Source organism: Zonotrichia leucophrys, unplaced genomic scaffold (assembly GCF_028769735.1).
Source record: "Zonotrichia leucophrys gambelii isolate GWCS_2022_RI unplaced genomic scaffold, RI_Zleu_2.0 Scaffold_828_21512, whole genome shotgun sequence".
Taxonomy (NCBI): Eukaryota; Metazoa; Chordata; class Aves; order Passeriformes; family Passerellidae; genus Zonotrichia; species Zonotrichia leucophrys.
This window is the reverse complement of record NW_026993033.1, coordinates 1-21512: the sequence shown is the minus strand read 5'-3', so window position 1 is coordinate 21512 and position 21512 is coordinate 1. Positions and strand designations below refer to the sequence as shown.

General features: G+C 60.9%; 3 protein-coding genes across 3 annotated transcripts; 1 reads left to right on the top strand and 2 right to left on the bottom strand.

Annotated features, from left to right (window-relative positions):
* Positions 1–1424: 1424 nt before the first annotated feature.
* On the bottom strand, positions 1425–4014 carry TIMM29 (translocase of inner mitochondrial membrane 29). Its single transcript, XM_064701559.1, has 2 exons — positions 3923–4014; positions 1425–2057 (listed from the first exon to the last, which is right to left on the bottom strand). The coding sequence occupies exons 1-2, from the start codon at positions 3990–3992 to the stop codon at positions 1456–1458; spliced, it is 672 nt and encodes a 223-aa protein (XP_064557629.1). The 5' UTR covers positions 3993–4014; the 3' UTR covers positions 1425–1455.
* On the top strand, positions 3649–9209 carry SPC24 (SPC24 component of NDC80 kinetochore complex). The gene is made up of 6 exons (XM_064701561.1): positions 3649–4204; positions 4954–5125; positions 7231–7375; positions 8085–8174; positions 8249–8325; positions 9021–9209. The coding sequence occupies exons 1-6, from the start codon at positions 4202–4204 to the stop codon at positions 9170–9172; spliced, it is 639 nt and encodes a 212-aa protein (XP_064557631.1). The 5' UTR covers positions 3649–4201; the 3' UTR covers positions 9173–9209.
* Positions 9210–9290: 81 nt separating this feature from the next.
* On the bottom strand, positions 9291–21215 carry KEAP1 (kelch like ECH associated protein 1; the record flags this gene model as incomplete). The annotated part of the gene is given in 8 exon segments (XM_064701558.1): positions 9291–9610; positions 12022–12198; positions 13631–13836; positions 16116–16792; positions 18840–19526; positions 20570–20611; positions 20613–20657; positions 20659–21215. Coding segments are annotated over 8 exon segments (2582 nt in total), but the record flags the coding sequence as incomplete, so codon positions are not given.
* Positions 21216–21512: the final 297 nt, after the last annotated feature.

Below are 21512 nucleotides of genomic sequence, written 5' to 3'. Positions count from 1 at the left end.
AAACCCCCCAAAAAAATAAAAAAAAAACCCCAAAAAAAATCTAAATTAAAAAAAAAAAAACCCCCCCAAAAAATCTCAATAAACACCAAAAAACACCCAAAAAAAATCTCAAAAAAACCCCAAAAAACACCCAAAAAATCTCAATAAACAGCCAAAAAACACCCCCAAAAAATCTCAATAAACACCAAAAAAAATCTCAATAAACAGCCAAAAAACACCCCCAAAAAATCTCAATAAACAGCCAAAAAACACCCCCAAAAAATCTCAATAAACAGCCAAAAAAAATCTCAATAAACCCCCAAAAAAACAACCCAAAAAATCTCAATAAAAACCCCCAAAAAAAAACCCCCAAAAAAATTCAATAAACCCCTCAAAAATCCCCCCCCAAAAAACCTCAATAAACCCCCCAAAAACCCCCCAAAAAAAACCCAAAAACACCCAAAAAACCCCCCAAAAAATCTCAATAAACAGCCAAAAAATCTCAATAAACACCTCAAAAACACCCCAAAAAACTCTCAATAAACACCAAAAAAACCCCCCAAAAAATCTCAATAAACACCCAAAAAACACCCCAAAAAAATCTCAATAAACACCCCAAAAAAAATTCAATAAAAAAAAAAAAAAATCTAAATAAACCCCCAAAAAACCCCCCCAAAAACCCCCTTTTTTAAACCCCCCCAAAAAAATACCCAATAAACCCCAAAAAAATTCCCTCAATAAAACCAAAAAACCATCTAAAAATTTTTTAATAAACCCCCCAAAAGGGAATTCAAAACCCCCAAAAAAACCCCAAAAAATCTAAATAAACACCCCAATAATTTTAGGGGTTTGGGGGGTTTTTTTGGGGAAAAATTTTCCCCTCAGAACTCCGAACCCCCCCAAAACCCCTTTATTAACCCCTCAGGGCCCGATGTGGGGCCTCGCTGCAGTTTTTCCCCTTTTTGGGGGTTTTTGGGGGGTTAAATTTTGGGGTTTTTTTTCCGGGTTTTTTTTTTTTTTTTTTTTTTTTTGGGTTTTTTTTTGATTTTTTTTGGTGATTTTTTGGGGTTTTTTTTTGGGGGTTTTTTTGGATTTTTTTTGGGTTTTTTTTTTTCCCTACAAATGCCCCAGAACTCAGCAACCCCCGGAAAAAACCAAAACCCCCTTTTTTTTTTTTCCGGGGTTTTGGGTTTTTTTTTTGTTTGTTTGTTTTTTTGGGGGTTTTTTTTGAGGTTTTTTGGGGGGAGGTTTCATTGTTTTTTGGGGGGGTTTTTTTTGGGGGTTTTTTTTTTTTTTTTTTTTTTTTTTGGGGTTTTTTTTTTTGAGGTTTTTTTGGGGGGGAGGTTTCATGATTTTTGGGTTTTTTTTTGGGGTTTTTTGGGGGTTTTTTTTGGAGTTTTTTTGTGGGTTTTTTTTTGTTATTTTTGGACAAATCCCCGCAGAACTCCGAACCACACCAAACCCTTTATTAACCCCTCACTGCCCGTCGTCCCCGATGTCGGCCTCGCTCAGCAGCACCGGCGCGCGGCTCTCGCGGTGCAGGCGCTCGTTGCGCTCGGAGCGGAGCGCGCCGGGCTCCAGGCGCCGCAGCGGCTCCGGTAACGCCCCGAACTCCTCCTCGTTGATGTCGCAGTCGCGCAGCGCCGCCTCCAGCAGCCACCACCGGCCCAGGAACCCCAGATCCAGCAGCGCCCCCCGGTCCCACGGGCGCGGCCGCAGGTGCGGGCAGCGCGCCCGGTAAAGCGCGGGCTCGGCGCCGTTCGGGTCCGTGCCGGCCACGGCCACGATGCCGAAGGAGCGCACGCGGATGCGGTGGCGCTCGCGCAGGCGCAGCAGGCGCTGCACGTGGCGCTCGGCGCGCGGGCTGCGCGAGCCCGGCGGGAGCTCCCCCAGCGCCGCCCCCGCCGCCACCGCCGCCGCCTCCAGCGAGCCCCGGTCCGGTACCGAGCGCGCCAGGGCGGCGCCGAGCGCCAGCGCCGACAGAGAGGCGGCCGCGAGGGCCGGGCGGCGGCGGGCGGAGGCGGCGGCTTCGCGCAGCGACGAGGAGTAATCGCGGAGCAGGGCGCGGAGCCACAGACCTGCGGGGGATAACGGGGGAGAACGGGGGTTAACGGGAATGGGAACCGGGATCAGAGAGTGCGGAGCCAGAGACCTGCGGGGGAGAACGGGGCTTAACGGGGGTTAACGGGAACCGGGAATCGCGGAGCCACAGACCTGCGGGGGAACGGGAAATAACGGGGGTTAACGGGAATGGGAACCGGGAATCGCGGAGCAGGGCGCGGAGCCACAGACCTGCGGGGGATAACGGGAATTAACGGGGGTTAACGGGAAAACGGGACAGAGCGCGGAGCCACAGACCTGCGGGGGAACGGGGGAGAACGGGGGTTAACGGGAATGGGAACCGGGATCAGAGAGTGCGGAGCCACAGACCTGCGGGGGATAACGGGGGAGAACGGGAATGGGAACCGGGAATCTGAGAGCGCGGAGCCACAGAGCTGCGGGGGATAACGGGAAATAACGGGGGTTAACGGGAATGGGAATCGCGGAGCAGGGCGCGGAGCCACAGACCTGCGGGGGATAACGGGAACCGGGAATTAACGGGGGTTAACGGGAATGGGAATCTGAGAGCGGGGAGCCAGAGACCTGCGGGGGATAACGGGGGAGAACGGGGGTTAACGGGAAAACGGGACAGAGCGCGGAGCCACAGACCTGCGGGGGAACGGGAAATAACGGGGTTAACGGGAAAACGGGACAGAGCGCGGAGCCACAGAGCTGCGGGAGAACGGGGGAGAACGGGGATGCATGGGAATGGGAATCGCGGAGGAGGGCGCGGAGCCACAGACCGGCGGGGGATAACGGGGGAGAACGGGGGTTAACGGGAATGGGAACCGGGAATCGCGGAGCCACAGAGCTGCGGGGGATAACGGGAATTAACGGGGGTTAACGGGAATGGGAACCGGGAATCTGAGAGCCACAGACCTGCGGGGGATAACGGGAACCGGGAATTAACGGGGGTTAACGGGAATGGGAACCGGGAATCTGAGAGCGCGGAGCCACAGACCTGCGGGGGAACGGGGGAGAACGGGGGTTAACGGGAATGGGAACCGGGATCAGAGTTAACGGGGGTTAACGGGAATGGGAAGCGGGATCAGAGAGTGCGGAGCCACAGACCTGGCGGGGGATAACGGGAACCGGGAATTAACGGGGGTTAACGGGAAAACGGGACAGAGCGCGGAGCCACAGAGCTGCGGGGATAACGGGGGAGAACGGGGGTTAACGGGAATGGGAACCGGGAATCTGAGAGCGCGGAGCCACAGACCTGCGGGATAACGGGAACTGGGAATTAACGGGGGTTAACGGGAACGGGAACCGGGAATCGCGGATTAGGGCGCGGAGCCACAGACTTGCCGGATAACGGAATAACGGGGGTTAACGGGAACCGGGAATCTGAGAGAGCGGAGCCACAGAGCTGCGGGAGAACGGGAACCGGGATTACCGGGAATTACCGGGAACGGGAACCGGGAATCAGGGAGAGAGCGCGGAGCCAGAGAGCTGCGGGGGGAACAGGGAACCGGGAAATGGGAACGGGAACGGGGGGGGGTTACCGGGGGAACCGGGGAAACACCGGGGAACGGGGAGGTCACGCAGAACCGGGGGAAACCGGGGGTCACGAGGGGAACCCGGGAACCGAGGAGGTCAGGAGGGGTCACGGAGGGGTCAAAGGGGTCAGGGGGGGTCACAGCGAACTCGGGGCCAGGCGGGACAATGGGAGGGGCTGGGGACCCCCCGGGACCCCCCCTGGGTTACGGGAACCCCCCCAGACCCTCCCGGGGCCCGAATCGCCGCTCCCCCCCCACCGGAACTCCCCGGTACCGCCCCCGCAAGGCCCCGGGGTCCCCCCACCAAACTCCCGTCACCCCGAGAGCCTCCAGGTCCCCCTCACCGAGCCGCGTGTCCCCCAGGCGCCCCCAGAGCCCGCGGCCCGCCCCGCCCGCCGCCGCCTCCGCCGCCATCACCGGAGAGGCTCCGCGCCGCCGCCCGGAACCAAAGCGCCGGGGCCGCGGGGCGGGCGGGAAGCGGGCGCGGTGACACACGGGGCGGGCGGAGCCATCGCGGGGTGGGCGGGACCAATGACAGTAGGGGGCGGGGCTGCGCATGCGCGGAGCGGCCCCGCCAGGTTCAAACAGCGCGCGGGAGAGAGCGCGGAGAGAAAGCGGAAAAAATGGTAAAAACCGGGAAAAATGGGAAAAAAACCGGGGAAATAATGGGGAAAAACGGGCGGGGAGGGAGGGGAGCTGGCCCCGGGGATGGAGCGGGGGTAACGCGGTCCCGGCGCGGGCTCCGGGGGTGGCACCGGGGGGTCAGGGGGGGTCCGGACCCCCTCAGGCCTCGGTGCCTTTTTCTCTCCATCCCCGTTTCTCCCGTTTTCTCCCCGTCTCTGACATTTCTCCATCCCCGTTATCTCTCCATCCCGCTTTTCTCCCCGTTCCCCGTTATCTCCCCATCCCCGTTTGTTTTCCCCCGTTCCTGTCATTTCCCCGTCCTCGTTTCCCCCATTTTTCCCTGTCCCGTTCCCGTCCCCATTCCTGTCCCTGTTTCCCCCCGTTCCCTTTCATTTCTCCATCCTCGTTCCCTGTCCGTTTCCCTTTCCCTGATCCCTTTCCCGTCCCCATTATCTCCCTGTTCCTGTTTCCCCGCCATTCCCTGTCCCTTTTTCTCCCTGTTTCCCTCCCATCCCTGTTCCCTGTCCTGCTCCCGTTCCCTGCCCCGTTTCCATCTCCATTCCCTGTCCCGTTATTTCCCCGTTTCTCCCCATTCCCATCCCCGTTCCCTGTCCTGTCCTCTCCCATTCCTGCCCTCTTTCCCTGCCATTCCCTGCCCCGTTTTCTCCCGGTTTCCCCTCGTTCCTGTCCCATTCCCATCCCCGTTATCTCTCTGTTTCTCCCCGTTTTCCCCCGGTTTCCCCGGTGCCAGGACGCCGGCGGGCTCCCCCCGGTGGCGGTGGCGGAGAAGCAGAGCCAGGAGCTGCTGCGGCAGCTGAGCTCGGGCGGCGTCGAGGAGCTGCTGCGGCGGGGGCTGCAGCGGCGGGAGCGGCTGCACCGGCGGCTCCGGGAGGCGCAGGGCCGGGCACGGGAGCTGGCTCAGGGTGGGTAACACAAAACAGCCCCAAATATCCCCAAAACATCCTCATTGACACCCCAAAATCCTCACTGACACACAGATCCGGGAGGCGCAGGGCCGGGCACGGGAGCTGGCTCAGGGTGGGTAACACAAAACACCCCAAAACAGCCCTAAATACCCCCAAAACAGCCCCAAAATCCTCACTGACACACGGCTCAGGGAGGCGCAGGGACGGGCACGGGAGCTGGCTCAGGGTGGGTAACACAAAACAGCCATAAATATCCCCAAAACAGCCCCAGAATCCTCACTGACACACGGCTCAGGGAGGCATGGGAGCTGGCACAGGGTCAGTGACACCAAACACCCCAAAACAGCCCTAAATACCCCCAAAACGGCCCCAAAATCCTCACTGACACACAGATCCGGGAGGCGCAGGGCCGGGCACGGGAGCTGGCTCAGGGTGGGTAACACAAAACACCCCAAAACAGCCCTAAATACCCCCAAAACAGCCCCAAAATCCTCACTGACACGGCTCAGGGAGGCACAGGGCAAGGCACGGGAGCTGGCACAGGGTCAGTGACACCAAACACCCCAAAACAGCCCTAAATACCCCTAAAACAGCCACCACTGACACCCCAAAATCCTCACTGACACGGCTCAGGGAGGCACAGGGCAAGGCACAGGAGCTGGCTCAGGGTGGGTAACACAAAACAGCCCTAAATACCCCCAAAACAGCCCCAAAATCCTCACTGACACACAGATCCGGGAGGCGCAGGGCTGGGCACGGGAGCTGGCTCAGGGTGGGTAACACAAAACACCCCAAAACAGCCCTAAATACCCCAAAACGGCCCCAAAATCCTCACTGACACACAGATCCGGGAGGCACAGGGCCAGGCATGGGAGTTGGCTCAGGGTCAGTGACACAAAACACCCCAAAACAGCTCTAAATATCCCAAAACGAACACCCCAAACACGCAGGGCCAGGCACGGGAGCTGGCTGAAGGTCAGTGACACAAAACAGCCATAAATACCCCAAAATATCCCCAAAACAGCCCCAAAACATCCTCATTGACACCCCAAAATCCTCACTGACACCCCAAAACCCTCACTGACACCCCAAAACCCTCACTGACACATGGCTCAGGGAGGCGCAGGGCAAGGCATGGGAGCTGGCTCAGGGTCAGTGACACAAAACACCCCAAACCAGCTCTAAATACCCCCAGAACAGCCCCCACTGCCCCCCAAACATCCCTCGCTGCCCCCCAGCCCCCTTGGTACCCCCCAGACCCCTGTATTGCCCCCCAAACAGACCCCAACCCCCCGTTTTGCCCCCCATTTCCCATTTTTGCCCCTCAGGTCTGTCTGAGGCCGAGGCCGGGCTCTGCCATCGCCTCCGGGGCGCTCAGGCCTCTGTCCTGCCCCCAGCCCCCTGTATTGCCCCCCAGCCCTCTCAGTGCCCCCCAAACATCCCCCCAGCCCCCTGTCCTGACCCCAAACACCCCCATTTCCCTGTTTTGCCCCCCCATTTCCCTGTTTTGCCCCCCCATTTCCCATTTTTTCCCCTCAGGTCTGAGTCAGGCCGAGGCCGGGCTCTGCCATCGCCTCTGGGGCGCTCAGGCCTCTGTCCTGCCCTCAGCCCCCAGTGCCCCCAAACAGCCCCCAGTGCCCCCCAAACACCCCCATTTCCCTGTTTTGCCCCCCCATTTCCCTGTTTTGCCCCCCATTTCCCTTCAGGTCTGTCCCAGGCCGAGGCCGGGCTCTGCCATCGCCTCTGGGGCGCTCAGGCCTCTGTCCTGCCCCCAGCCCCATGGGTGCCCCCAAACAGCCCCCAGTGCCCCCCAGACCCCTCTTTTGCCCCCCAATGCCCCCCATTTCCCTGTTTTACCCCCCATTTCCCTGTTTTGCCCCCCATTTCCCATTTTTCCCCTCAGGTCTCTCTGAGGCCGAGGCCGGGCTCTGCCATCGCCTCTGCAGCGCCCAGGCCTCTGTCCTGCCCTCAGCCCCATGGGTGCCCCCAAACAGTCCCCAGTGCCCCCCAGCCCCCTGTCCTGACCCCAAACACCCCCATTTCCCTGTTTTGCCCCCCCATTTCCCTGTTTTGCCCCCCCATTTCCCATTTTTTCCCCTCAGGTCTCTCTGAGGCCGAGGCCGGGCTCTGCCATCGCCTCCGGGGCGCCCAGGCCGACGCGCAGCGGCTCCGGGGCCGCAGGCAGGAGCTGGACACGGAGCTGTGCCAGGCCCAGGGCAGCCTGGGCACTGCCAGGGACAGAACACAATATCCTGGGGATCTAGGCTGGGATTTGGGGGATTTTGGGGTTTTTGGGGGGTTTTTTGGGTGTGTGTTTGCATTGACTCCCCTCACGGCATTGTGCCAGGCCAGGGCAGCCTGAGGAGCACCAGGGACAAAACCCAAAATCCTGGGGGCTCTGGGGATGGGATTTTGGAGGATTTTGGGAGTTCTGGGTGGATTTTGAGGTTTTTTGGGTGGATTTTGGGGGTTTTTTGGGTGGATTTTCTGTGGATTTTGGGTTTTTTTGTGTGTTGTTTGCCTTGATGCCCCCACAGCGCCATGCCGGGCCCAGGGCAGCCTGAGCAGTGCCAGGGACAAAACTCAAAATCCTGGGGTTGTGGGGATGGGATTTTGGAGGATTTTGGGAGTTCTGGGTGGATTTTGAGGTTTTTTGGGTGTATTTTGGGGGTTTTTGGGTGGATTTTTGGTGGATTTTGGGTTTTTTGTGTGTGTGTTTGCCTTGATGCCCCCACAGTGCTGTGCCAGGCCCAGGGCAGCCTGAGCAGTGCCAGGGACAAAACCCAAAATCCTGGGGCTCTGGGGATGGGATTTTGGAGGATTTTGGGAGTTCTGGGTGGGTTTTGAGGTTTTTTGGGTGGATTTTGGGGGTTTTTGGGTGGATTTTGGGGGTTTTTGGGTGGATTTTTGGTGGATTTTGGGTTTTTTGTGTGTGTGTTTGCCTTGACCCCAGCACGGCGCTGCGCCGGGCCCTGCAGGAGCTGCAGGAGCAGCTGCAGCAGAACCAGGACGAGGAGGATGAGGAGCAGAGCCTTCCTCCCGATGTGTGAGTGAGCACAGACACCCCCAGACCCACCGGGGCACCCCCAAACCCCCCCTGAGCCCCCCAATCCCCCCCAGGTACGTGGCCCAGCTGTACTACGAGATCAGCAGGATCGACTGGGACTGCAGCGCCGAGCCCGGCCGCATCCGAGGGGGTGAGTGACCCAAAACCCCTCAAAAACACCCCAAAAATAGCCCCAAATCACCCCAAAAATACCCCTGGGACCCCTGGGCGCATCCGAGGGGGTGAGTGACCCCAAAACACCCCAAAAACACCCCAAAAAAACCCCCAAAAGCCACCCCAAAAAAAACCCCAAAACCACCCCAAAAAAACAAAAAAAAACCCTGAAACCACCCCAACCCCCCCCCAAAAAACCCTAAAAACACCCCCAAAAAATCCCCAAAAACACCCCCAAAAAAAACCTCAACCCCCCCAAAAAACTCCAAAAAAACCCCAAAAACTCTAAAAAAAAAACTCAAAAAACCCTAAAACCACCCCAAAAAAACCCCAAAACCACCCCAAAAAAAACCCAAAAAACCCTGAAACCACCCGAAAAATCTCCAAAAATACCCCAAAAAAACCTCCAAAAAAAAACCCCAAGAAAACCCAAAAAAAACCCTCAAACCCCCCCCAAAAACCACCCTAAAACTCCCAAAAAACCCTCAAAAAAACCCTAAAACCACTCCAAAAAAACCCCAAAAACCACCAAAAAAACCCCCAAAAATCCCAAAAAAACCCAAAACCCCCCAAAAAAACCCCAAAAACCACCAAAAAAAACCCCCAAAAATCCCAAAAAAACCCAAAACCCCCGCAGCCCCTGAGCCCTCCCCAATTTTGCCCCCTCCCCAGTTCACTACGGCCCCGACATCGCCGTGCCCCTGGACCTGGACGGGGCCCAGCACTCGGGCACCTTCGTCAGCGACTTCCTCTGGGGGCTGGTGCCCACCGAGTGGAGAGCCCGGAGACCCCCGGTGCTGCCCCGCGAGCCGCCGGCACCGTGAGACCCCTCCCCATTAAACCACTCCTCTCTTTATTCTCCCTGCGCCTGGCAATCGGCAAAACGCCCAAACCTGACCTTGAGGAGGGGGAGGGAAAACTCCTGTGACCTTTTTTATTTTGGGGAGGGGTCTCTGCACTGCAACCCCCCCCCCTGCCGCCGGTGGGGGGATGGATTTTGGGGGGGGGGGGGTTTTTTTGGGGGGGAAAAATTGCGGAATTTCGGGAGGGCCCCCCCCGGCGGCACCGGGGTCAGCAGGGCCCGCCCGGGGGGGGCTCCTCGTCCTCGGGGGGGGGGTCCCGGGGGGGGCAGGGCTCCACGGTGACGGCCACGCCCAGCCCGCTGCGCCCCGACGGCATCGGCGGCGTCAGCGCCGTCCACGCGTCCCCCGCGGGGTCGTAGCACTCCATGGAGTCCAGGAAGGAGTGGCCGTCGTAGCCCCCTGTTTGGGGATGAGGGGTCAGATGGGACCCCCCAAAATACCCCAAAATATCCCTGAGAAACCCACCCAAAATACCCCAAAATATCCCTAAAATCCCCCTGAGGAGCACTCCATGGAGTCCAGGAAGGAGTGGCCGTCGTAGCCTCCTGTTTGGGGATGAGGGGTTGAGCCGGGATCCCCCAAAAATACCCCAAAATACCCCCCAGAATACCCCCAGAAACCCACCAAAAATACCCCTCAAAATACCCCTGATAAACTCCCCCAAAATACCCCCAGAAACCCACCCAAAATATCCCCAAAATACCCCCGAAATCCCACCCAAAATATCCCCAAAATATCCCCAAAATATCCCCAAAATCCCCCTGAGGAGCACTCCATGGAGTCCAGGAAGGAGTGACCGTCATAGCCCCCTGTTTGGGATGGGGGGTGAGCCGCGATCCCTCAAAAATACCCCAAAATACCCCCAGAAACCCACCCAAAATACCCCAAAATATCCCAACCCCCACAGGGTCATAGCACTCCATGGAGTCCAGGAAGGAGTGGCCGTCGTAGCCCCTGTTTGGGGATGGGGGGTGAGCCGGAACACCCCAAAATATCCCCAAAATATCCCCAAAAACCCACCCAAAATACCCCCAAAAACCCACCCAAAATACCCCCAGAAACCCACCCCAAAATACCCCAAAATATCCCCAAAATCCCCCTGAGGAGCACTCCATGGAGTCCAGGAAGGAGTGGCCGTCATAGCTCCCTGTTTGGGGATGAGGGGTCAGATGGGACCCCCCAAAATACCCCCAGAAACCCACCCAAAATACCCCAAAATATCCCAACCCCCGCGGGGTCGTAGCACTCCATGGAGTCCAGGAAGGAGTGGCCGTTGTAGCCCCCTGTTTGGGGATGGGGTGAGCCCAAAACCCCTCCAAAACCCCCCAAAATACCCCTGAGAAACACCCCCAAAATACCCCAAAATATCCCAAAATACCCCTGAGAAACCCACCCAAAATACCCCAAAATTCCCCTGAGGAGCACTCCATGGAGTCCAGGAAGGAGTGGCCGTCGTAGCCCCCTGTTTGGGGATGAGGGGTCAGATGGGACCCCCCCAAAACCCCTCAAATGCCTCCCCAGGACCCCCCAATGGCCCCCAAGACCCCTGAAAGCCCCCCATACCCAGCACGTAGATCCTGCCCCTGAAGGCTGCCCCCCCCCAGGGTAACACAGACCCCAAATCCCTTCATAGAGCCCCCCAAAAACCCCTCAAATGCCCCTCAGCACCCCCGAGGACCCCTAAAACCCCTCAATGACCCCCCAAAGCCCCCCAGTGCCCCCCATACCCAGCACATAGATCCTGCCCCTGAAGGCCATCACCCCCAGGGTAACACAGACCCCAAAAGACCCCCCCAAAACCCCTCAATTACCCCCCAGGACCCCCCAATGCCCCCCAGGACCCCCCCATACCCAGCACGTAGATCCTGCCTCTGAAGGCCGTCACCCCCAGGGTAACACAGACCCCAAAAGACCCCCCCAAAACCCCTCAATTACCCCCCAGGACCCCCCAATGCCCCCCAAGACCCCTGAAAGCCCCCCCATACCCAGCACGTAGATCCTGCCCCTGAAGGCGTCACCCCCAGGTTAATGCAGACCCCAAATCCCTTCATAGAGCCCCCCAAAAACCCCTCAAATACCCCTCAGCACCCCCGAGGACCCCAAAAACCCCTCAATGACCCCTCAAAAGCCTCCCATGACCCCCCAAAGCCCCCCAGGACCCCCATACCCAGCACGTAGATCCTGCCCCTGAAGGCCGTCACCCCCAGGGTAACACAGACCCCAAATCCCATCCCAGAGCCCCCCAAAAACCCCTCAATGACCCCTCAGCACCCCGAGGACCCCCAAAAACCCCTCAATTGTCCCCCAAAGCCCCCCCAGGACCCCCCATACCCAGCACGTAGATCCTGCCCCTGAAGGCTGCCACCCCCAGGGTAACACAGACCCCAAATCCCTTCATAGAGCCCCCCAAAAACCCCTCAAAGACCCCTCAGCACCCCCGAGGACCCCCAAAAACCCCTCAATGACCCCTCAAATGCCTCCCCAGGACCCCCCAATGCCCCCCAAGACCCCTGAAATCCCCCCCATACCCAGCACGTAGATCCTGGCCCTGAAGGCTGCCACCCCCAGGATAATAACGCAGACCCAAATCCCTTCATAGAGCCCCCCAAAAACCCTCAAAAGCCTCCCCAGGACCCCCAAAAACCCCTCAATGACCCCTCAAAAGCCTCCCCATGACCCCCAAAGCCCCCCAGGACCCCCCATACCCAGCACGTAGATCCTGCCCCTGAAGGCCGTCACCCCCAGGGTAACACAGACCCCAAGAGACCCCCCCAAAAACCCCTCAATGACTCCCCCAGGACCCCCCATACCCAGCACGTAGATCCTGCCCCTGAAGGCCGTCACCCCCAGCGCGCTCCGCCGCTGCCCCATGGGTGCCACGAAGCTCCAGGTCTCGGTGTCGGCCTGGAAGCGCTCGGTGCTGCTCAGCTGCTGCGTGCCATCGTACCCCCCCATGGCGTACAGGCAGTTCCCGAGGGCGCACACACCTGCGGGACCCCCAAAATCGGGTTCAGCGACCCCAGAAACCCCCCAGGGACCCCCCAGAAACCTACAGAGACACCCCAGAAACCCAGAGAGAAAAATGGACCAAAAACAACACAAAACCAACCCAAAAACGACCCAAAACCCACCCCAAACCAACCCAAACTCCCCCCCATGGCGTACAGGCAGTTCCCGAGGGCGCACACGCCTGCGGGACCCCCAAAATCGGGTTCAGCACCCCCAGAAACCCCCCAGAGACCCCCAAACCACCCCCCAGGAACCCCCAGAGACACCCCAGAAACTCAGAGACAAACGACCCAAAAACAGCCTCAAAATGACCCCAAACCAACCCAAACTCCCCCCATGGCGTACAGGCAGTTCCCGAGGGCGCACACACCTGGGGGGACCCCCCCAAACCCCTCTGAGACCCCCCAATTTCCCCCCAGCCCCACCTGCGCCGCTGCGGACGGTGGCCATGGCGCGATTGGGGTGGGATCAGCACCCCACAAACCCCCATAAATCTCCCCCAAACCCCATAAATCCCCCCCAAACCCCTCGGGGACCCCCCAAATCTCCCCCAAACCCCTCCAGGACCCCCGAAATCCCCCCCAAACCCCCACCTGCGCCGCTGCGGACGGTGGCCATGGGCGCGATCGGCTGCCACCGGTCCCGCCCGGGGTGGGATCAGCCCCCATAAACCCCCATAAATCCCCCCCAAATCTCCCCCAAATCCCCCCCAAACCCGTCCAGGACCCCCCAAATCCCCCCCAAATGCCCCCAAATCCCTCCAGGACCCCCCAAACCCCTCCAGGACCCCCAAAATCCCCACCTGCGCCGCTGCGGACGGTGGCCATGGGCGCGATCGGCTGCCACCGGTCCCGCTCGGGGTGGGATCAGCCCCCATAAACCCCCCATAAATCCCTCACAAACCCCTCGGGGACCCCCCAAATCTCCCCCAAATCCCCCCCAAACCCCTCGGGGACCCCCCAAATCCCCCCCAAATGCCCTCAAATCCCCCCCAAACCCCTCCAGGACCCCCCAAATCCCCCCCAAATGCCCCCAGAACCCCCCCAGCCCCACCTGCGCCGCTGCGGACGGTGGCCATGGGCGCGATCGGCTGCCACCGGTCCCGCTCGGGGTGGGATCAGCCCCCATAAATCCCCCCCAAACCCCCATAAATCCCCCCCAAACCCCTCCAGGACCCCCCCAAACCCCTCCAGGACCCCCCAAATCCCCCCAAATTCCCTCAAATCCCCCCCAAACCCCTCCAGGACCCCCCAAATCTCCCCCAAATCCCTCCCAAACCCCTCCAGGACCCCCCCAGCCCCACCTGCGCCGCTGCGGACGGTGGCCATGGGCGCGATTGGGGTGGGATCAGCACCCCACAAACCCCCATAAATCCCCCCCAAACCCCTCGGGGACCCCCCAAACCCCCACCTGCGCCGCTGCGGACGGTGGCCATGGGCGCGATCGGCTGCCACCGGTCCCGCTCGGGGTGGTAGCGCTCGGCCGAGCTCAGGCGGGCGCTGCCGTCGAAGCCGCCCACGGCGTAGAGCAGCCGGTGCAGCACGGCCACCCCAACCCCGATGCGCCGCGTGCCCATGGGCGCCACCTGCGCCCACTCGTCCCGCTCGGGCTCGTACCTGGGGGGGGGGCACGGCGGGGTCAGGGCCTGCGAGCCCCCAGACCCCACGGTGAGACCCAACGGGACCCCCAGACCCCACGGTGAGAGCCAACGGGACCCCCAGACCCCACGGTGAGACCCAACGGGACCCCCAGAGGGGCACAGACCCCACGGTGAGACCCCCCAGACCCCACGGTGAGACCCAACGGGACCCCCAGAGCCCACAGACCCCACGGTGAGACCCCCCCAGACCCCACGGTGAGACCCAACGGGACCCCCAGACCCCAAAAACCCCACAGTGAGACCCAACGGGACCCCCAGAGGGGCACAAACCCCACGGTGAGAGCCCCCAGACCCCACGGTGAGAGCCCAACGGGACCCCCAGAGGGGCACAGACCCCACGGTGAGACCCAACGGGACCCCCAGAGCCCACAGACCCCACGGTGAGACCCAACGGGACCCCCAGACCCCACAAACCCCACGGTGAGACCCCCCAGACCCCACGGTGAGAGCCAACGGGACCCCCAGACCCCACAGACCCCACGGTGAGAGCCCCAAAGGGGCACAAACCCCACTGTGAGACCCCCACAAACCCCACAATGAGACCCCCTGAGACCCCTAGAGGGGCACAAACCCCACTGAGAGACCCCCACAAACTCCACTGTGAGACCCCTACAAACCCCACGGTGAGACCCCCTGAGACCCTAGAGGGGCACAAACCCCACTGTGAGACCCCCACAAACCTCACTGTGAGACCCCCCAGACCCCACAAACCCCACTGTGAGACCCCCCCAGACCCATTTTTACCCTCACCTCTCCACGGAGCAGTGGTGCGTGCACCCATGGGACCCCCCCAGCCCCATTTCCCCCAGCCCTATTTCAGCCCCCCAGCCCCATTTTTCCCCCATTTCCCCCCATTTCTCACCTCTCCACGGAGCAGTGGTCCATGCACCCATGGGACCCCCTATCCCCATTTCCCCCAGCCCCATTTTTCCCCCATATTTCCCCCATTCTCCCCCATTTCTCACCTCTCCACAGAGCAGTGGTGCGTGCAGCCGTGTGAGCCCCCCAGCCCCATTTCCCCCAGCCCTATTTCAGCCCCCCAGCCCCATTTTTCCCCCATTCTCCCCCATTTCTCACCTCTCCACGGAGCAGTGATGTGTGCACCCGTGGGACCCCCCCAGCCCCATTTTTCCCCCATTTTTCCCCCATTTCTCACCTCTCCACGGAGCAGTGGTGCGTGCACCCATGGCACCCCCTATCCCCATTTCCCCCATTTTTCCCCCATTTTTCCCCCATTTCTCACCTCTCCACGGAGCAGTGGTGTGTGCACCCATGGCACCCCATCCCCATTTCCCCCAGACCCATTTCAGCCCCCCAGCCCTATTTTTGCCCCATTTTCCCCCATTTCTCACCTCTCCACGGAGCAGTGGTGCGTGCACCCGTGTCACCCCCCAGCCCCATTTCCCCCATTTTTCCCCCATTTTTCCCCCATTTCCCCCCATTTCTCACCTCTCCACGGAGCAGTGGTGCGTGCACCCATGGCACCCCCTATCCCCATTTCCCCCAGCCCCATTCTCCCCCATTTTTCCCTCATTCTCCCCCATTTCTCACCTCTCCACGGAGCAGTGGTGCGTGCACCCATGGCACCCCCTATCCCCATTTCCCCCAATCCCATTTTTGCCCCATTTTTCCCCATTTCTCACCTCTCCACGGAGCAGTGGTGCGTGCACCCATGTGAACCCCCCAGCCCCATTTTCACCCCATTTCCCATTTCCCCTATCCCCATTTCCCCCCATTTCTCACCTCTCCACGGAGCAGTGGTGCGTGCACCCATGCGAGCCCCCCAGCCCCATTTCCCCCATTTTTCCCCCATTTTCCCCCATTTCTCACCTCTCCACGGAGCAGTGGTGCGTGCACCCATGGCCCCCCCCCCAGCCCCATTTTCCAGCCCCATTTTCCCCATTTTCCCCATTTCTCACCTCTCCACGGAGCAGTGGTGCGTGCACCCATGGCACCCCCATCCCCATTTTCCCCAGCCCCATTTCCCCCATTTCCCCATTTCACCCTCCCGAGCATGTGCGTGCACATGTACCCCACCATTTCCCCCATTTTTCCCCCATTTTCCTCACTCTCCACGGAGCAGTGGTGGATGCAGCCGTGTGAGCTCCCCAGCCCCATTTTTCCCCCATTTTTCCCCCATTTCCCCCCATTTCTCACCTCTCCACGGAGCAGTGATGGGTGCACCCGTGGGACCCCCCCAGCCCCATTTTTCCCCCATTTCCCCCCATTTCTCACCTCTCCACGGAGCAGTGGTGCGTGCACCCATGCGACCCCCCCACGGCGTAGATGAGCCCGTCGATGACGCCCAGCCCGATGCGGTTCCTGGGCACGCTCATGGCAGCACAGGGCGCCCAGCGCCCGCTCACGGGGTTGTAGCACTCCACGGCCGCCGAGTCCGTGTTCCCCTCGGCCGAGTTATTCCTCCCTCCGACGGCGTAGAAAAGCCCCCCGACCACGCAGCCCCCCAGCCCCGAGCGCGGCGTCTCCATCTCGGCCAGCGTCAGCCACGTGCCCTCGGCGGGGTCGAAGGCCTGCAGCGTGCTCAGCGACCTGCGCAGGTACCCGCCGGCCGCGTAGATGAGCTGGCGCACCTTGGGGGTCCGGCAGGGCGGGGGTCCCGGCGTGGGCCGGTGCAGGGCCAGGTCGCGGAAGACGCGCGCCAGGTAGCGCAGGGCGTCGCGGCCCAGGTCGCGGCGGAGCTGGGCGCGCAGGAAGCGCGGCGTGAGCGCGTGGCAGCGCACGGCGCGCAGCAGCGCCGGCAGGAAGGGCGCCCGCGCCGCCCGGTCCTGCTGCACCCACGCCACGCACGCCTGGAACACCTCGGACTCGCAGCGCACGTTGAGCTCGTCGCGGCTCAGCAGCGAGGCCAGCTGGCAGTGGGACAGGGAGAGGAACTCCTCCTGCTTGGAGACCTGGGGGAAAACGGCAAAAATCAGTGCAAAATCAATGCCAAAATGATACACTGGCAGTGGGAGAGGGACAGGAACTCCTCCTGCTTGGAGACCTGGGGAAATGGGGAGAAAACGGCAAAAATCAGCCCCAAAAATGACATCCTGGCAGTGGGACAGGGAGAGGAACTCCTCCTGCTTGGAGACCTGGGGGAAATGGGGAGAAAATGGGAAAAATCAGCTCGAAACTGACGCCAAAAATTATACACTGGCAGTGGGACAGGGAGAGGAACTCCTCCTGCTTGGAGACCTGGGAGAAAACGGCAAAAATCAGCTCAAAACCAGCCCCAAAATGACATCCCTGAGAGTGGGACAGGGAGAGGAACTCCTCCTGCTTGGAGACCTGGGGGAAAACAGAGAGAAAATGGGAAAATTGGCAAAAATCAGCCCCAAAAATGACATCCTGGCAGTGGGACAGGGAGAGGAACTCCTCCTGCTTGGAGACCTGGGAGAAAACGGCAAAAATCAGCTCAAAACCAACCCAAAACTGGCACCCTGGCAGTGGGACAGGGAGAGGAACTCCTCCTGCTTGGAGACCTGCACAAAAACGGGGAGAAAATGGCAAAAATCAGCCCCAAAAATGACATCCTGGCAGTGGGACAGGGAGAGGAACTCCTCCTGCTTGGAGACCTGCACAAAAACGGGGAGAAAATGGCAAAAATCAGCTCAAAACCAGCGCCAAAAATGATACACTGGCAGTGGGACACGGACAGGAACTCCTCCTGCTTGGAGACCTGGGGGAGAGAAGAGAAAATGGCAAAAATCAGCTCAAAATCAACCCAAAACTGGCACCCTGGCAGTGGGACAGCGAGACCTGGGGAAATGGGGAGAAAATGGCAAAATTAGCAAAAATCAGCCTCAAAAATGATACCCTGGCAGTGGGACAGGGACAGGAACTCCTCCTGCTTGGAGACCTGAAGGGAAAAAAAATGGGGGATGATCCCCCCATTGCTGACAGGACCCCAAATCCCCCAAATTCCCCCCAAAAGCTGCACCATACCTCAGCAAAGTTCATGTAGATGTACTCCCTGGCCCGCTGCAGCAGCTCGGTGCAGCCCAGGCGCTCACTGTGGTCCCATCACCATGCACCCCCATTGCAGATAGGATCTCTAAACACCCCCAAACCCCCCAAAAGCCCCCAAACCCCCCAAACCCCCCCATACCTCGGCAAAGTTCATGTAGATGTACTCCCGGGCCCGCTGCAGCAGCTCGGTGCAGCCCAGGGTCCCATCACCATGCACCCCCAAACCCTCCAAGCCCCCAAAAGCCCCCCAAACCCCTCCATACCTCAGCAAAGTTCATGTAGATGTACTCCCGCGCTCTCTGCAGCAGCTCGGTGCAGCCAGGGTTGCTCTGTGCTGTACCCCCATTGCTCATGGGACCCCCAAAGCCCCCCAAAAGCCCCCCAAACCCCCCCATACCTCAGCAAAGTTCATGTAGATGTACTCCCGGGCCCGCTGCAGCAGCTCGGTGCAGCCCAGGGTCCCATCACCGTGTACCCCCATTGCAGATAGGATCTCTAAACCCCCCAAACCCCTCCCAAACCCCCCAAAGCCCCCAAAAGCTGTACTATACCTCAGCAAAGTTCATGTAGATGTACTCCCGTGCTCTCTGCAGCAGCTCGGTGCAGCCCAGGCGCTCACTGGGGTCACTCTGTGCTGTACCCCCATTGCTGACAGGACCCCCAAACCCCCCAAATTCCCCCCAAACCCTTTTAGTACCTCAGCAAAGTTCATGTAGATGTACTCCCGTGCTCTCTGCAGCAGCTCGGTGCAGCCCAGGGTTGCTCTGTGCTGTATCCCCATTGCAGATAGGATCTCTAAACCCCCCAAATTCCCCCCAAAGCCCCCCAAACCCTTTTAGTACCTCAGCAAAGTTCATGTAGATGTACTCCCTTGCTCTCTGCAGCAGCTCGGTGCAGCCCAGGGTCCCATCACCATGTACCCCCATTGCAGATAGGATCTCTAAACACCCCCAAACCCCCCCAAAACCCCCAAAAGCTGCACCGTACCTCAGCAAAGTTCATGTAGATGTACTCCCTTGCTCTCTGCAGCAGCTCGGTGCAGCCCAGGCGCTCGGCCAGCGCCGCGATGCCGATGGCGTTGCTGGGGTGCAGCTGCCCGCCCAGGAAGGCGCAGCAGGCGCCCACCACGGGCTGCACCTGGTACATGAGGGCGCCGTGCAGCAGCGGCAGCACGCAGCGCTCGCCCACGGCCACGGCCGCCGTGTAGGCGAACTCCACGAGGCGCTGCATGGCGCCGGGCTGCACGCCCTCGATGGGCACCTCGGCCAGGCCGCGCTCCCGCAGCCCCGCCGTGAACATGGCCCGGAACACCGGGCTGGCGGCCGCCAGCACCACGCGGTGCGCCCGCAGCTCGGTGGGCGGCAGGTCCCGGCGGTGCCGCACCCGCAGCGTGACATCGCACAGCTGGCCCTGCAGGCGCAGCTCGTTCATGGCGGCCAGCGCGGCCGCGGGGTGCTCGGACAGCGTGAAGCGGGAGAGCGACGAGCACGGCGACGACGGCGTCACCTCGGCCCGGAGCTCCGGGAGAGGCGGGGACGGGCAGGACATGGCCGGGAGGCGGCGGGAGCGACGGGCGGAGAGGCTGTGGGGGGGGGAAAACGGGGTTAGAGCGGGGAAACTGAGGCACGGAGGGGGATAGGACAAGCTGGAATGGGTTATGGGGTGATGGAGAGGCTGTGGGGGGAGAAAAACGGGGTTAGAGCGGGGAAACTGAGGCACGGAGGGTGGGGAGGGGGATTTGGGGGGCTGTGGGGGGGGAAAAACGGGGTTAGAGCGGGGAAACTGAGGCACGGAGGGTGGGGAGTGGGATAGGAATGAGATTTGGGGGGAAATAACAGGGTTAGAGCGGGGAAACTGAGGCACGGAGGGTGGGGAGTGGGACAGGAATGAGATTTGGGGGGAAATAACAGGGTTAGAGCGGGGAAACTGAGGCACGGAGAGGGACAGGACACCCTGCAATGGGATTTTGGGGAAATATCAGGGTTAGAACCGGGGAAACTGAGGCACGGAGGGTGGGGAGGGGGACACAGCCCCCTCTCACACCGCGGGGACCTTTTTGGGGTCTCATCGCTCCCTCCGGGTTGATTTTGGGGCATTTTGGGGCTCTCGCAGCCCGTGCGATATCGGGGCGTCCCGGGGTGGATTTTGGGGTGTCCCGGGCGGCATTTTGGGGCTATTTTGGGGTTATTTTAGGGTTATTTTAGGGCTATTTTGGGGCTATTTTAGGGTTATTTTGGGGTTATTTTGGGGCTGTTCTGGGGCTGGTTTTGGGGTTATTCCGCTGCTGTTTTGGGGCTATTCCGGAGCTGTTTTGGGGCTATTTCGGGCGCTATTTTAGGGCTATTTTGGGGCTATTTTGCGGTTATTCTGTGGCTATTTTAGGGCTATTTTTGGGCTACTTTGGGGCTGTTTTGGGGCTGTTTCGTGGCCGTCTCACGGCCCGTGCAGCGCCCCCGGTACCGGAGCTGTCCCGCCGCTATTTTGGGGGGTCCCGGGCTGTGTTTTGGGCGGTTTTCGGGGTCTCCCCGGCCGGTACCGATCCCGGGGGGTATTTTGGGGGGTTCGGTTATTTTGGGGGGGGTCCCCAGGGCTATTTTGGGGTTATTTTGGGGTTATTTCGGGGGATTTCGGGGATCTCGGTGCCGTGCCGGTACCGGCGCGTCCCGGGGGATATTTGGGGGTCCCGGGGGTCTTTGGGGATATTTCGGGGGTCTCACCGGTTGGCGCCGCGGCCCCGGGGCCGGGGGGGCGGGGGGGGGGGCCGTGACTAAGCAGCGCGCGGAGCCCCCGCCGCGATAAGAGCCCGGGACACGCCCCGTGACGTCACGGACACGCCCCTCGCCGCAATAAGAGTCCCCCGGGGCCGGTGCCGGTACCGGGAGGGTCCCCGTGACCCCGCGGTGACCCCGAGACCCCTCCCCGTTTTCAGCCGGGGGGGTCCCGTGGCTCCCGTGTGACCCCAAAACCCCCCCGGGACCCCCCCGGGGCCCCCCCGGGACCCCAAAACGGCGCCGGGAGCTCCCGGTGTCCCCCGGGGGCGCCCCAAAGTCCCGAAGTGACCCCGGAACGGTCCCGGAGCCCCCCCCGGCCCCGGGGTCCCGGCACAAGCCCCGCCCACTCGCCGTGACCACGCCCGCGCATTGGTGATTTGCATAATCCCGCCCACATACCGTGACTCCGCCCCCTTCCCGCCCTCTCGTCCTGGCCCCGCCCCCGCCGGGGCCCCGCCCCCCCGCGCGCCGCCGCCGCCATGAGCGGGGGGGGGGAGGGACCGGGACCCCCCCCGGGACCGGAACCGGGGCCGGGACCCCCCCCCGGCACCGAGCGGGGCGGGCAGCGCGTGCGGGGCCGCGTGCTCGCGGCCTGGAACAGCGTCAAATACGGTGGGGAACGGGGACCGGGACACCGGGGGAACGGGACACCGGGAACACCGGGACACTGGGGCACCGGGGGAGGGACACCGGGATACCGGGAACACCGGGAACACCGGGATACCGGGAATGGGATACGGGGAACGGGATACTGGGAGTGGAACACCGGGAACACAGGGATACCGGGACACCGGGAACGGGATACCGGGACATTCGGGGGTCTCGGGATCTGGGGGTCTTGGGGGTTCGGGGGTTTCGGTGTTCCCGGTGTCCCCGGTGACGTTTCCCC